The following is a 13394-nucleotide window of genomic DNA, read 5'->3' on the forward strand; positions in this document are numbered from 1 at the left end:
GTGACACATGCGGAAGAGGCGGGGCGAGGAGAAGGCTGCTGTAGGGGAGTTCTTACGTGTGTGCAGACCTGTTTGCTCGTGTTGCCATGGGGATGATGACAGTCGGACGACGCCCAACAAACATGCCAACCAAAACACTGCGTTTTCATGCAAGGGACTGTCCTGATTGACGTGAACTTGTCGATGCCGCCGCTTCTTGGAGTTCTTGCAGCGAGTGGTACACCCCAAGCAGTTCAAGATCGTGGGGTCCGTCGGGGGGTTAGGTCGACGCTGGACGAACAAACTAGTCTGCCAGAGCCATCCATCGAGATTCCCTGCCCGCATCGACCGATGTGGGTGGGAGGCTTTCGATCTCCGGCCCCGTCGGTTGAAGGTTTGCGGCAGCCCCTGTGGGCCTCACGTCGGTTGAAGTGTCATCCCCGCCACGGGATGGCTTTACCTCTGGCGAGACTGGTCCAGCTAGGGTGAGCTGTCGTACGAGTGTGGACAGTTGATCAAGTTGTTGTTTCATGGCAGCGATTGCAGCTGCGTTCGCTTGGCATTGTTGGCATGGGTCAAGTGCCCGTGGCAGTGCCAGCTGCCCATGTCGCCCTTTTTTCTTGCGTTTACAGAGTTCATGCTGCTGCTTTCGCACAGCTCGTCCGCGCCATGCCGCCTGCAATCGTTCCTTTTAATGTATGCATCTTCAATGCAGGCAGTGGGTGGTTTCACCTGGAGCCGAATCACAGCTCTTGTCAACTGGCGCAGGTTGGCGCGGTCCATAGCCGCTTGCATGTGGTGCACCTGGGACCATAACGCGACCGTTGCTTCGTCTTGGATCACGACTTGCCGCTCGAGCTTGCCCACGCGGAGAGATAGACGATGCAACTCGTACACCAATGTCGACGCCACCATCGACAGTGTTCCCGCGCCGCGAATCCTATGTCGAGTCATTTGCATCGTGGCGAGACCAGTCGTACCAAAACGGCTTGGACCGGGCGACATGGCCCCGCCACAGGCGCTGCACTTGCAATGCGCCGTGCTGCATGCGTTGCCACCGCTCCAACCGCTGCCGCGTGCACCACCCTCGCACGATTTTCTACATCGCTGTGACTCCAGCACGAATTGGCACGGTTGGGCAAACTCACGTACTTGGATCACCTGAGCATAGACGTGAAACACGCGTACGTCCAGAGGAATCGTCGGCCACACAATCAAATTGGACGACGTATGCAGCTTCGACGTCGTCAGGAGAGCAGGACGGGTTGAAGGGAGTCGTGGCAAGGGGGGCGCGACGGATAGCCGAGAGCACTTGACACGGGCAAGGTGTCCTCGGTAGTATTTCTACAACGCCGTGTCAACCAGTGGGTACGGCTATCCAACGCACCTGTATGCATGTGGCGCTCTTTGTGCGGAGCCACTGCTCCCGCTTGACCCAGACCTACATCGCGCCACCACTTAGACGAAAGGAGATGTCTGCATACCTGACCTTCATGTATCGTCGCATGTGCTGGACGTGATCTTGAAGGGCAGCTACCATCTTGTGAACGTCGTGGCGGGACGTGTCATGTTTGCTTGGCTTGGTAAACGCCGCAGGAGCGGGCACATCGTTGTGCGGGACGAATGTACTCGAGTGTGACAGGGGGGCTTCCCCCGAGATACACCTGTGGATCGAGAAAAGCTTGTGATCAAGCAGGCACTCACAGGCGTACCGAGGTGTAGAGGTCAGGAATTCTTGAGAATCTGCGAGGGTTGAGTTGGTGGCGATCGTGTGAGTTGCAAAATAGCGCGGTTGTGGTGCCGCTGGTGGACGCATTTCGACGGAAGGTGGCCGGGTTTGGTGGGATGATCGGAGGTTGTCCACCGCTGCCTGTCGTTCTCCTTTCAACCGAAGCCTCTCGATTTGCTCCTGCTGTGACCGTTGCTGGAGCACCTGCTTCCACATCTGCATCTTGACATCACGATCGGACAGGTCAAGCCCTACGACCCTCGAAACGACGGGCACCGGAGGAGGTTTCACAGCCTGGCCGTCCAAGGTAGTCAGGGAAGGAAAGATAGAGCTCAGTGCTGCCATGGCGATGGCAAAGTTGATGACGCAGTCGTTTCCTGCTAGCTCAAGAGTGTGTAGCGACGTCAACGGCTGCAGGCGGCAAGTGTCAAAACATTGTACCTACGAGATGTTCATGAGAGAGGCATGAAGAAGACGTGCCAGCACACGTGATCGATGCAGTTGCGAGCCAAGTGAAGCTGTCGAACTTGTGGAGGCAGCACGGTGTGCAGGAGTCGAAAGGCTGGGAGTTGATTGTCGTTGAGGTTGAGCTCCTACGCCATGGAAACAAAGTCGTAGTATGCCTCTTTCGACGAAGACATACCTCCAACTTCACCAAGGCAGCGAATCGTGGCCACACATTGATGCAATTGATCGAAGCATTTACATGTGTCAGCGACATGTTGTGTTCAAGAGTGTCGATGTCTGTCAGATTATTGTCCGAGACATCGAGCGATTCGAGATGTGCGAGGTGCTGGAGGCCATCCAACGAAGTGATGCTGTTCCTCGACACATTCAGCCACACCAGCGCTCCGAGCACTTCAATTCCAGACAAGGACACGATTTTGTTACTCGACAAGTCCACCTACGACACCACTTGTCCCATCCACAACACAACTGTCAACGATTCCAGGTTTAACATACCCGCCGCAGGTGCACCAGTCGTCCCAGGTCATGGAGGCTGTAGATTCGGTTGGAGGACAGCACTAGCGCCGTCGCTCGCTCATCGACATCCTCCGGTATGTACGCAATTCCTCTCCGCGACAAGTCGACATGCATCGCGGCGATTGCCAAAAATGGTATCTCGACGGATAACAAATTCATCCGGATACACTCCAACGTCACACTCAAAATATGCTCAAAATAGACTCGTTTATGTTGGTGCAATAGTGGTGAGAAATTGGGTTGTCCACGTGTGCAAAGTCGATCACATCTCTCAAATGTCCCTTGACCACACCCGCGTCGTGCGGTCCATGGCAAAGTCCACGAAGTTGTCGATGGGATGGATAATGAACGGAATCACGCCAAGCCCGATGCATGTCGGACCCCACTTGAGCATCGCTGGAGTGGCCTTCGCTTGCTTTGAGATCGCGTACGCCGATGCAGCAACCTAGTGCACGCCGTTTTCGTCAGATTCGATCGACCCAGCACGACGTCATCGAGAGTTCATTACCACACGATTGATCACGACGCCTGGAATGGCCACGCTAGCCTACGAGAGAGTTCGCTCACTACACGAACGACATGTGCATTCAACCGTTGAGTACATACAAATCCTTGCCATATCAAAGTGTCCAGAGCCGCCTTAACAGCGCGAGTTTTGTTGTCTCCACGCCCCAATGCCGACGACGGCTGTGTTGACGGGTCTTCGTTGAGAGCGCCCATGCCCTTGTCAATCGTGTCGCCTATGACGTACCCGATGGCCACAACATACGACGGCGCAATAGCACGCGGAAACAATGGGCGAAAGGACTCGCCCAGTTCATTCGCGTATCCAAGGTACCGGAGAGGGCTATCTCGCCATACATCGAACGGCGCCGATCGTTCCGCGTTGGTCATGTTGCCCTGTGGAGGCGAGTCGAGTTTGATTGGCGGACCGTGTTCTGCGGAAGGATGTTTAAACGAGTCTCCACCACGCTTTAATCCATTTAAAATATTTGAAATATGGCATGCGTTTTTTTCGACTATGTCGTATTGACATTAAACGTCATCGGTACATGGAATGAGTGTTCAGTATTTTATATACCGTGGTCTTGTTTAAACAACTCGAGTCAATCGCGGGTTCTAAATGAAGAACTTGGCGACACGACCGTTATCGAGAAGATGCGTGGGCAGACACTTCATTTTGCCTCGTTCCAGGGGCGCTACATTGCTCGATCCGAGGTCTTCGTGAAAGGTTTCTCGCATGACGGACGTCCTGACCAGCCGCGAGCTCTTGCTCGTCATGGTCCAGTTCCAGCCAGGTGTGTGCTACCAACTCAAGCCCTTCCTGGATGCCTTCAACCAAATCTCCGATTCCCACATGAGCTCCACACGCCATGCCGAGCTGCTCTTTGCCCATAACATTACGTTGCCCCATGTAACCATGATTCGACTGCACAGCGAAATCCGACAAGCCAAAGCTGTGATGGCCCTCCAGCAATCCAGACTCCTCCTAGAAGCATTCGATATCCATGGCGCACCGTTTTTCAATCGTTTGCTTCGGTGCCTACCACAAATGCTGGACGCAAAGTTCCTACAACTCGCCGTCGACACAGGAATCCTCGGCATTATTCAGTTCTACCACCGACATTTACCCGAGTTCTTCTCTCCAGCTCTCATGGATAGTGCTGCATCCCGCGGCGACCTACGTGTGCTAAGGTTTCTGCATGCCCATCGAAACGAAGGCTGCACGACGAAAGCAATGGATCAAGCTGCTGCCCACCGCCACTTGTTTACGCTAAAGTGGCTCCATGCGAACTGCTCGGAGGGATGCACTGTCGACGCGATGAATCATGCCGCGCAGCACGGCTTTCTCTCTATCGTGCAATGGCTTCATCAAAATCGAAAGGAAGGGTGTACGACGTACGCCATGGACGAGGCCGCGCGGGCAGGACACTTGCAGGTTGTACAATGGCTGCACGAGCATCGGACGGAGGGCTGCACGACTGCCGCCATGAACGGCGCCGCGCAATGCGGCCATCTGGACATTGTAAAGTGGCTGCATACGAATCGAACAGAAGGTTGCACCGCAGATGCGATGGACCGTGCGTGCGAGTCTGGCCACTTGGCTGTGGTGCGATTTCTCGGGGACGTAAGGCGGGCGCCGTCGACTCCGTACTCCATGGCTGCTGCAATTCGAAATGGGCACGTGGCCATCGTCAAATATTTGCACGAAGTTAGGGGCGAACCGCTGCAAGTTCAGAGCCTCTGCAATGTCGACATGCAGGAATACCTGCGACAACACTCGACCGTCGCAGGTGCCGAGCCAGCGTGATGCTGCTCTGCGTCGGACCTCTCTCGAACGGATGGGCACGATGCCATTCCAAGAACGTATTTAACACGGGTTGTTGCTCGCGAGCGCTTAGAAGCGTCCATGCTCGGCACCTATTCCAATCGAGATTGGACAACCGCCATCTTCAATAGATGGTCATCCAAAGTGCTCAGTCGGCATCTTTTGCAATGCTGACCCTGCGCAGATGGCAAGGGCGGCAGCGAAAAGCCACTTCAATTCAATCGCCTCGTGTGTATGATGTGGTAGGATTCTCGATGCCGCAGCGCAGGGTGGCGACGGCATAACTGGGCCGCACGCGTGGCATGCATGTGCCAATCGCCATGGAGACTCGCCCAGCCGTCGGTGTCGAGCCTGCCTTGCACCGCCATGAACGAGGACGAAAGGTCGATGTAACTGTTGAAACGCCCCCTTGACGACACGACATCTTGGATGGCAAGTGCCCGAAATACATGGTGATCCATCATGGTGAGCCAGCATGGCGACGGGCTACGACGAGCTCAATCGAGGTGCCGCATTCATGGAATTCTGCACGCATGCGATGCTGCAAGTGCTGACGAGCCGCGAGCTCATCCTCGAGATCGTCGCGTTTCAATCGGGGGTGTTTTACCAAGTGCGGCCTTTCCTTCAAACCCACCAACGACTCGTGGAATCGCTGCACCCGTTGGCCAACCATGCTAAACTTCTCAGCTCCCCAGCCTTTCCAGACATGACCCGACTCAAACTACACAGCGAATTGCGCCAAGCCACAACGTACGTTTCGTTGCGGCAAGCCACGCTCCTCGTTGAAGCAGTCGACCTCTTCGGCCTCACGTTCCTTGGTCGGCTGTATCGTTGCCGACCGTGCCTCTTTGACTCAACCTTCCTCGCCCTGGCCATCGAAGCCGGCAAGAGCAACGTTGTAGCGTTCTACCATGACCACGTCGTCAAGCAGGTTCCAAGCATCTTCCATACGACAGGGGCGATGAACGCCGCAGCAGGCCATGGCCGCCTTGACATCGTCCGTTTTTTGAACGACTGCCACCCCAGCAACCATGTTGGATGTTCAACGCTAGCGATGGACACGGCGGCTGCAAATGGTCACTTGGCCGTGGTCAAGTATTTGCACGCTCATCGAAAAGAAGGATGCACGGTGGGCGCGATGGATCGCGCCGCCCAGCACGGGCTCCTTCGGATCGTCCAGTGGCTTCATGAGAATCGAACCGAGGGGTGTACGACGGCGGCAATCGACGGTGCCGCCCGAGCCGGCCACCTGGATGTAGTGCAATGGCTCCATTCGCATCGTAGCGAAGGGTGCACGGCCGCAGCCCTTGACGGAGCAGCGCAGAGCGGGCACCTTGCAGTGGTGCAATGGCTCCACGACAATACGTACGAGGGATGCACCACCGACGCCATGGACCGCGCGTGCGAATCGGGCCACTTGAACGTGATCCAGTTCCTGGGAGACAATCGACGAGAAGGATGGACGCCGTACGCCATGGCGTCGGCCGTACGAAATGGCCACGTCGATGTTGTGCGATACCTCCACGAAGTCAAGGGGGTGCCGTGTCCGCAGTTGAATGTTCATGCCAAGTGTAGTCGCGCCATGACTGAGTACCTTGTACGACAGCGCACGCTGCTGACTTGTCGAAGTGCACGCAGCGGTACAAGACAAAGCGCGGCTCGAGTTCGAATCGGGTAGCTCCTCGACGTAGTACTATCTCTCATACTCTAGTTTCAACGCACGCGGTGTCCAACCTGTGCTATTCCACGGCCTCGAAAGCCACGTCGCGACGAGCTCTTGTTTGCCATCATTTCAAAGTTGTACATAGCTACCCATCAGCCGTGCCGGTGGTTTTATGCCTGAATTGGAGTGATGTGTGTCATGGAATCTCATGCCGACCTCCTCGCACTCCCTGCTTTCAGCAGTGACTACCGTTGCCGTCGGCCTCGTGCAGACGGCCTATACTAGGATTCAACCGACTTCCCGATACGAGGCGTATGCATTCCATTCATGGCATGTTGGCTTGGCTAACCAAAGCTGCGAATGAAGACAGTGGACTTGGAGGTACAAGTGTCTTCCGCCAGCACGTGCGGCGCACATGCGCGGAGGGTCGTCGGCACGTTGCTATTGACGTCCTTGTCATAGCAGGTAAAGACTTGGGACAATTCGTTGCCGTTTTCACACTGGAGGACAGCGTGGTTTACGCCGCCGAACGCATCGCGCACGTCCTTGGTCGACACGGTTTGCCCCACATGCTGCGTGATGAAGTCGGGGGTTCCCTGGGATTTGATTTTGTCGATGGCAGACTGGAAAAATGCGACTTGGTCGAGGCCCCTGCACGTGCCGTGGCGAGACCATTCGTGAGCCCAAAACCTATGAGCCCGTTTGTCATTTCCATAACATCGGTCGATACGCGTACGAGTCATAATGCGTCGTGTTGGCAGCCACCTTGACGTTTGGCCAGTATTGCTCGAGGACGCCTTCACCAATAGCTGTCCGCACAGAGTTGATGTCGAGCGGTTCCTTCGTGCAAAACCCTGGATGAGGTCCGTTGGCGAGCTCGGGCCACAGACCATGAATCGTAAAGTGCGACGCCCAGTATGAGTCGGGGACAGAGCAACCTGATGGAACGCGTTGGAAAGTTCGTTTGCCACGTGCAGAGGTTGCCACCAACCTGGGTAGTCTTCGCCCGCGCAAAAGGACGGTTGCCACGAGTGCGCAAACACGTAAAAGTCAAAATCCGTCATGGCGTCAGCGGAGTGTTTCTGTGCAGTGAAATCTTGCGGGTTGGCATTCCAGACGTCTGTGGCGGCGGCGGTAGCCACCGCCAAAGTCAGTCGATGCACTCCACGCATCTTGTTACTCTTTGCATCTTCGATCTTTCGAGTCCGGAAAACGTTTCCGGATGTCCTCTCAAAGTGAACTGACGACAAGCAAAGGCAGCATTCTGTTTCGACAGCGAGCAGAATGTGGTGGGGTAAAGGTGGCCCTTGCCGGCCCCTTCCTTTCCCCAACACACATTGGGTCCACGTGTGCATCATGTGGTCTACTCCCGGCCACACATGACGGAGACCAGCGATTGCAAGATTCGAGCCATGTGAGAGACGTCTGGGCACACCACAAATGAGGCAGCATGTCGCAGTCAACCAGAATGAGGCATTCAAGCCCACAGTGCCTTAAGCAGAGAGCTCAGGTGGACTGAAGCGAATTCACACGACGTGTCTTTGGTGAAGTCGACAGTAACCGGAAGGTAGAGCTCGCACCCAAGACTTGTTCCTGTGTGATCGGGGCTTGATTCCACCACCAGGCAGTGACGATATAGCATGTGGATCATGTCGTTCAGCTCACTTCTGAGGGCTGGATAGTTCTATCGGTAGGCATTCATAGCGCTCTCAAACGGGAATGGTTGCCTACTGTCGCGTGAGTTGCGATGCCACAACGCCTTCCGGGTATCGTTTCCATTGCGTTCAGCGGACATTTCGAAGGGTGAAAATTGTTAACCAATCAGAATGCTTCAAACGCGAAAATGCCACCAATCAAATTGCGATTTCGTGTGATTAGCGCCGCCGACGGCATGATAATCGAGGCGCGTCGTCCACACATCCGCTCCTCGTTCACACATCCACTTCGCTAGCCGTCAAATTCATCATGGACCACTTTGTGCCAGTTCCAGACGACGTTGAGGATCAGCGGTACGCGAAGGAGGTTCTGTATGCCCATGTGACGGCGCGGTCCATTCAAGTGTGCGCGGGTCTGGCAACAGTCGGAACACTCGCGTCGGCACCCTTTGTCAAGAGCAAGACAGTGTCGCTGACCACTCGTGTTCTCACCAACAACAGCCGTGCTGTATTGCTGGGACTTGTCGCGGGTCCCGTTATGACGTTTGGTCGCATGCAAGGTCAAGCGGCGATCGATTGGCAAGACCGGACGTGGCGATTGCTGCAAAACCCTGGGCAGAACAACGCTGACATTGGGTTTGTTGTGGGGTCCGTCGTCGGTGGGCTTGGTGCCGCGGCTGCGTCGAGCGTGCCAGGTGCGGCGAAGAGACTCTTGGGCGGAGCTGGCGTCGGCAGTGTCGTTGGTTTAGGTGTGGCCGCGTTCGTTCCTAAAGGCACAGAATAGATATCTCCTGACATGCACCACCTTTCCGATCATCCCGCAGCGAGCAAGATATATCCCTTGACGTCACCATGAAGGCAACACACATCCTCTCGATCACCTTCAATGCGTCCGCAATGATATCGCAACATGGAAACGAATATACACACCGATCGATGGGCGATGGTTGTGGCCATGTCGAGGCAGGACGAACACAAGGCCCACTGAGGACTGTCACATCTGGGGTACTTGTACGCGAGCTTGACACGATCATTGGCGCTCAGAGTCCGCGGAGGGTGGGCGCGACAGGAAGAGTTTACGTTATGAGGATGACACCGACAACTACTGGGACCTCCGCTCAACCATTCGATCTAGCACCGGCACCCGCGACCTCCCCCAACACGGCCCAACCGCAGCCGGGCGCAATGGCGATGGACGCCAGTCGCCACGTTTGGTTGAATGAGCGTGGATTTTCGTGTTGCCTTCGTTGGCGTAGTAAGTGGCTTGTACTTTCAAACCCTCCGCCGTCGTGCTTGCATGAGCTCCTGACCACACATCTCGCCATACCCTGTTCGTACTTTGCAGCAAGACATGGCGAGGCCCTCGCTTGACAGGACTGCCATATGCACCAAACCTTCACTGTCAAGTGTGCGATGCGTGAGGGTCATGGGCTATGGCCAGCGGAGGTCGCCAAGTCTTTGGAGCGGTCGAAGCACACTGTACCTGCCAGCGACCTCGGCATTCCTTCTAAAATGCACCGCTGCGATGGCAGGCCTTGAGATGCTAGTGAAAGCAGCACTCCGTGTCCAAGTGTAGTGTGGCGCCATGGAGTGAACGTCCATGGCACGTAGACCACGGCACGTTCCCAGCGCGCGCCCACCATACAACATGATCAGACGAGATAAATATCGTCTTGTTACATTGAAAGGAACGCACGGAATGTGAAAATGCAGTTGTCTCGAAGATGGCTCGAGACAGAAGTGCTACTGCGGACAGTGCTCGTCAATGAGCAGTGCAGAGCAAGGTGGGCCGTCCGTCGCTCAGATGTCGAGTCGACTTTGTCGGTGGCCACGTAGCCCCCAGTCGCGATAAATGGGGGGTGGTCCCATAACTCTCTGGGACCGAGTGGACTGGGGAAGGGGCTTGGCCTGAGCCAGCTATCAATCGCTGGGGGAGGTCCAAAGCACTTGCCATGCGCAGGATGGCAAGAATGGTCTGGATGGTGTCGGCGGCGTCACAAGCTGCTTCACTGGTGGGCTCAAGCGGAGACCATGCAGGCGGGTGCTTGTCCATGGACTGGACGAGCAATGTACGGCGAGTCGTCGCGTCCACGTATGTTGTGCATGCGGCGGCGTCGGGTGGTTCCACAAATGTGGAAGGATAGTTGCCAAACGAGGATGGGTCGTGTTGGGCTTGGATAGTGTTGGCTTTACGGATGGATTTGATAGTGCATTGCTTGGGTTGGAGAGCTGCCGAGTTGGGCTGGCTACTGGATTGCATGAGGAAAGAATTCCGAAGGGGGGTCGTCGTCGCGGCCGTGGCAGACTGAATAGCGAACGTCGGTAACGCAACTGAAGTCGTCGGTGTCTCGGGGAGCAGTACCGAGAAGGAGCCGATCGAGTTCAAGATTGGTCTACTCGAGGGCGTCACCAGGAGGGTCGCACACAACCACCGACTTCGCTTGGGAAGGCGGTAGGACTCGGACTTGCAATTCGGAAATGCCAACACACAACCTGCGTCGGTCGGCATGCCGCGGCGTGCTTGCCCGCGAATCCATGGCGGAATAAAGACAAGGACGGCGCGTGTGCGATGGCCATGTGAGGTGCTGCGTGTCTATTGCTGGATCTTCACCATTTTCCAATGGCCTGGGCCGGTTGCGTCGGTTGTGGCCCACGCCGCACCTCTGTGTTCGATCAACTAGAGCGACTTCACTAGACGGCGAAGCGATCTCTCATGCATTCGTCTAGCTACATGGCGCGCATGACGGGGGCTGGGGCCGCGAAGGGTGCCTGAACCAGCGCCGTCTGCGTCGGGCTTGGCGGAGGAAGGTGCGGGTGCGGGCGGGCGTTGGGCAAAAGGACATGAAAAGATCTGGGTGCCACTTGATTCGATTGGATCTAGTTGAGCCAATGGGACATTTTTCCGCAAATTTCCTGCACATTCGTGAGCTGACGTGGCGACGTCGGGCCAGAAACGCAGCGGCGCAAGATCGCTCGCCGTGGCCGGGCGCCATGGATAGTTGGATAGATGGGCACACGGATCAGTTCAACTCGCCGCGCGCTTGTGCTTCCATCGCGGTGCGGGTGAGACGAGGGCGAAGAAGGTGACGTCACACTCCCGGGATGCAAGTTCTCCACCATAACTTGCCATTCCGGCGCCGGTCTGGTGGGTGCCGTCGCTGTACCAGCAATTCATCCAGGCGGCATGAGTAATCCGTGCTAGCACACGAGCCACCCATGTGTTTGATGCATAAATGTCGCGGATGGATAGCCCACCACATTTTTCACTCGGCCACATATTTCACGGCCAACCAAGGTACACTGCCGTGGTCATGCGCTGGTCGTTTTCGTGGATGTATCGAACGTGCGTCCGGGGCCGCCCATGTGAGGCTGTAGTGTGAACGCATGGAAGCTACGGCTCGTTTGAGGACTGCGCTGTCCGTCAGATGAGGTCCTCCGTGTGGCCTGTTGGAGGTAGTCGCTCCAGATATCACGGTTGCCTCGACGGCTTGAGGATGCGCCGCCAGCAAGACAATGTGCTTTCGACGGTTCGCAAATCTGCACCAAGAGACACCCGACGCACAGAGCGACGAAGTCACCGTTGACATGGTCTCCTTTGCCTACCATGAGGCAGGCCATCCAAGGACAGAATGCGATGGCTCCAGTGCAAGTCGGCGTCGTCGAGTGTGGAGCAACCTCGAAGACAATCCAGTTGTTGTGTGGGTGCATTCAAGGCCGCACGTGTCGATGCCACGTCGCCACATTCGAGCAGGCGTGATACGCCTTGTGCAAAGTCGACAAACAAACGCGAGGACGATTTTGGGATCGCTTACGCTCGCTGGTCCGTGTGGGCTGTCACCACACACGGTGGAATTTTGAGGAACTCGTCAAAGTCGTACTTGACTATTTTGGGGCAGCACGACCAGTGCTTGCCCGCGTCACGAAAGATTGGGGCGCCGACGTGGTGCGGGCATGCTCGCTCGTTGTTTTCTGCAACCACGTATTCCTTTTGGCAGCCATAGTTGACGCATCTCGCTTTTCCATCGGTACGGACGGCGGCCGGTTTGGATTTCCTATGCGTGCGTGTTAGCCAGGCACGGGATGGGACGTCGTACGGGGCAGCGGCCGAGACGGCTGTGACTGCGTTCGGATTGTTTTGGTTGTACTCGTCAATGGATTTGACAGCTGGGGCCGGCACGACAAGAACAGGAGCGCCAAATCCTGTCGATTCCTCCTTCGGTGGCGGCGCAATCCCAGTCGTGCTGTGGAACCCCACCGCACACGGCTCGATCAGTTCAAATTGCTCCCAATCGTACACGAGCTTCTCCGTGCAGCACTGCCATCCCTTCTTCGTATCGTGAAAGGTAGGGGGTTTCGTGTGGTGTTTGCATGCGCTCGCGTGGTTTTCCACTGGGTTGAACTTTTCGCGGCACCCAAAATTCTTGCACTGGACCAAGTCCTTCGGTGCCAGGCGTTCCCGCTCCTCTGCAGCGCAACCACCGCGCATGAGTGCGAGCTATCACAGCGTACGACAAACCGCGAACGTACCGTCCGCGAGATCTTTCTTGTGCTTGTACGTAGACGGCCCGAGTTTGACATAAATATCGTCTCGGTTCTTGATCGTGTCGTGGATCGTTTCATCACCGCGGAGGGCGCGGTTCTCGGAGCGCTCCAAGTGGTACGCATTCGGGTCCACTTTGTTGTCCGGTTTGCGCTCGTTGTACGTGTCCAAGAAGAACTACGAGGGAACGATCCATGCCATGGTGACAGTGGCTCGGTCGGATTCGAGTATACCTCTTTCAAACGGTCGACTGTGGCGCCTGACCACTTGGACGGAATCGTCAGCTTGAGCGTAAGGTGGTTCGCTTCGTCGCCTTCCTCAAAATGGAGGTAAATCTTCTTGAGCCGCGCGCCTTCCGGCACAACGGGAGTCGACTCGGTGCCGCCCATCGCAAAGTTCCAATTGTGGGGATCGCCGGAGCCCACAACCAGACGAGCCAATCAAATGGCGCCAAGGCCTCCCTGTGCACGAAAACGCCGTTCGACAGAAATCCGAACATTCCACCGACCATCCGA

At 56.2% G+C, this 13394-nt stretch overlaps 8 protein-coding genes across 8 annotated transcripts; 3 read left to right on the forward strand and 5 right to left on the reverse strand.

Moving 5' to 3' along the window:
- Positions 1-121: 121 nt before the first annotated feature.
- On the reverse strand, positions 122-2806 carry H310_06175 (hypothetical protein; the record flags this gene model as incomplete). The annotated part of the gene is made up of 10 exons (XM_008871137.1): positions 122-655; positions 712-919; positions 960-1078; positions 1132-1323; positions 1367-1420; positions 1469-1643; positions 1692-2149; positions 2197-2301; positions 2352-2612; positions 2672-2806. 10 exons carry the CDS (start codon positions 2804-2806, stop codon positions 284-286), a joined length of 2079 nt encoding a protein of 692 aa, XP_008869359.1. The 3' UTR covers positions 122-283.
- A 62-nt stretch (positions 2807-2868) lies between these two features.
- H310_06176 (hypothetical protein) lies at positions 2869-3620 on the reverse strand. Its single transcript, XM_008871138.1, has 3 exons — positions 3299-3620; positions 3201-3239; positions 2869-3137 (listed from the first exon to the last, which is right to left on the reverse strand). Exons 1-3 carry the CDS (start codon positions 3584-3586, stop codon positions 2964-2966), a joined length of 501 nt encoding a protein of 166 aa, XP_008869360.1. The 5' UTR covers positions 3587-3620; the 3' UTR covers positions 2869-2963.
- Positions 3621-3831: 211 nt separating this feature from the next.
- H310_06177 (hypothetical protein) lies at positions 3832-5396 on the forward strand. The gene has a single exon (XM_008871139.1). It carries the CDS (start codon positions 3933-3935, stop codon positions 5001-5003), a length of 1071 nt encoding a protein of 356 aa, XP_008869361.1. The 5' UTR covers positions 3832-3932; the 3' UTR covers positions 5004-5396.
- Positions 5397-5454: 58 nt separating this feature from the next.
- On the forward strand, positions 5455-6888 carry H310_06178 (hypothetical protein). The gene has a single exon (XM_008871140.1). It carries the CDS (start codon positions 5497-5499, stop codon positions 6697-6699), a length of 1203 nt encoding a protein of 400 aa, XP_008869362.1. The 5' UTR covers positions 5455-5496; the 3' UTR covers positions 6700-6888.
- A 93-nt stretch (positions 6889-6981) lies between these two features.
- H310_06179 (hypothetical protein) lies at positions 6982-7910 on the reverse strand. Its single transcript, XM_008871141.1, has 3 exons — positions 7676-7910; positions 7421-7622; positions 6982-7374 (listed from the first exon to the last, which is right to left on the reverse strand). Exons 1-3 carry the CDS (start codon positions 7854-7856, stop codon positions 7029-7031), a joined length of 729 nt encoding a protein of 242 aa, XP_008869363.1. The 5' UTR covers positions 7857-7910; the 3' UTR covers positions 6982-7028.
- Positions 7911-8649: 739 nt separating this feature from the next.
- On the forward strand, positions 8650-9123 carry H310_06180 (hypothetical protein; the record flags this gene model as incomplete). Its single annotated transcript, XM_008871142.1, has 2 exons — positions 8650-9034; positions 9089-9123. 2 exons carry the CDS (start codon positions 8650-8652, stop codon positions 9121-9123), a joined length of 420 nt encoding a protein of 139 aa, XP_008869364.1.
- Positions 9124-9997: 874 nt separating this feature from the next.
- On the reverse strand, positions 9998-10977 carry H310_06181 (hypothetical protein). The gene has a single exon (XM_008871143.1). It carries the CDS (start codon positions 10846-10848, stop codon positions 10102-10104), a length of 747 nt encoding a protein of 248 aa, XP_008869365.1. The 5' UTR covers positions 10849-10977; the 3' UTR covers positions 9998-10101.
- A 1023-nt stretch (positions 10978-12000) lies between these two features.
- Positions 12001-13275, reverse strand: H310_06182 (hypothetical protein). The gene is made up of 4 exons (XM_008871144.1): positions 13113-13275; positions 12867-13056; positions 12434-12803; positions 12001-12391 (listed from the first exon to the last, which is right to left on the reverse strand). Exons 1-4 carry the CDS (start codon positions 13266-13268, stop codon positions 12148-12150), a joined length of 960 nt encoding a protein of 319 aa, XP_008869366.1. The 5' UTR covers positions 13269-13275; the 3' UTR covers positions 12001-12147.
- Between the last annotated feature and the right edge of the window lie 119 nt (positions 13276-13394).

Source organism: Aphanomyces invadans (assembly GCF_000520115.1).
Source record: "Aphanomyces invadans strain NJM9701 unplaced genomic scaffold supercont1.11, whole genome shotgun sequence".
NCBI classification, from domain to species: domain Eukaryota; phylum Oomycota; class Saprolegniomycetes; order Saprolegniales; family Verrucalvaceae; genus Aphanomyces; species Aphanomyces invadans.

Excerpts from the sequence above, each read along its gene's own strand:
- H310_06176 (XM_008871138.1), bottom strand. The coding sequence starts at position 3,586 with ATGACCAACGCGGAACGATCGGCGCCGTTCGATGTATGGCGAGATAGC. Across the intron at positions 3,240-3,298 it reads CTTTGATATGGCAAGGATTT|GCTAGCGTGGCCATTCCAGG; the intron begins GTATGTACTCAA and ends ACTCTCTCGTAG. Across the intron at positions 3,138-3,200 it reads GCGTCGTGATCAATCGTGTG|GTTGCTGCATCGGCGTACGC; the intron begins GTAATGAACTCT and ends GGCGTGCACTAG.
- H310_06177 (XM_008871139.1), top strand. The coding sequence starts at position 3,933 with ATGACGGACGTCCTGACCAGCCGCGAGCTCTTGCTCGTCATGGTCCAG.
- H310_06178 (XM_008871140.1), top strand. The coding sequence starts at position 5,497 with ATGGCGACGGGCTACGACGAGCTCAATCGAGGTGCCGCATTCATGGAA.
- H310_06179 (XM_008871141.1), bottom strand. The coding sequence starts at position 7,856 with ATGCGTGGAGTGCATCGACTGACTTTGGCGGTGGCTACCGCCGCCGCC. Across the intron at positions 7,623-7,675 it reads CGCGGGCGAAGACTACCCAG|GTTGCTCTGTCCCCGACTCA; the intron begins GTTGGTGGCAAC and ends GCGTTCCATCAG. Across the intron at positions 7,375-7,420 it reads AACACGACGCATTATGACTC|GTTTTGGGCTCACGAATGGT; the intron begins GTACGCGTATCG and ends ACGGGCTCATAG.
- H310_06181 (XM_008871143.1), bottom strand. The coding sequence starts at position 10,848 with ATGCCGACCGACGCAGGTTGTGTGTTGGCATTTCCGAATTGCAAGTCC.
- H310_06182 (XM_008871144.1), bottom strand. The coding sequence starts at position 13,268 with ATGGGCGGCACCGAGTCGACTCCCGTTGTGCCGGAAGGCGCGCGGCTC. Across the intron at positions 13,057-13,112 it reads CAGTCGACCGTTTGAAAGAG|TTCTTCTTGGACACGTACAA; the intron begins GTATACTCGAAT and ends GTTCCCTCGTAG. Across the intron at positions 12,392-12,433 it reads GCCGTCTCGGCCGCTGCCCC|GAAATCCAAACCGGCCGCCG; the intron begins GTACGACGTCCC and ends ACGCACGCATAG.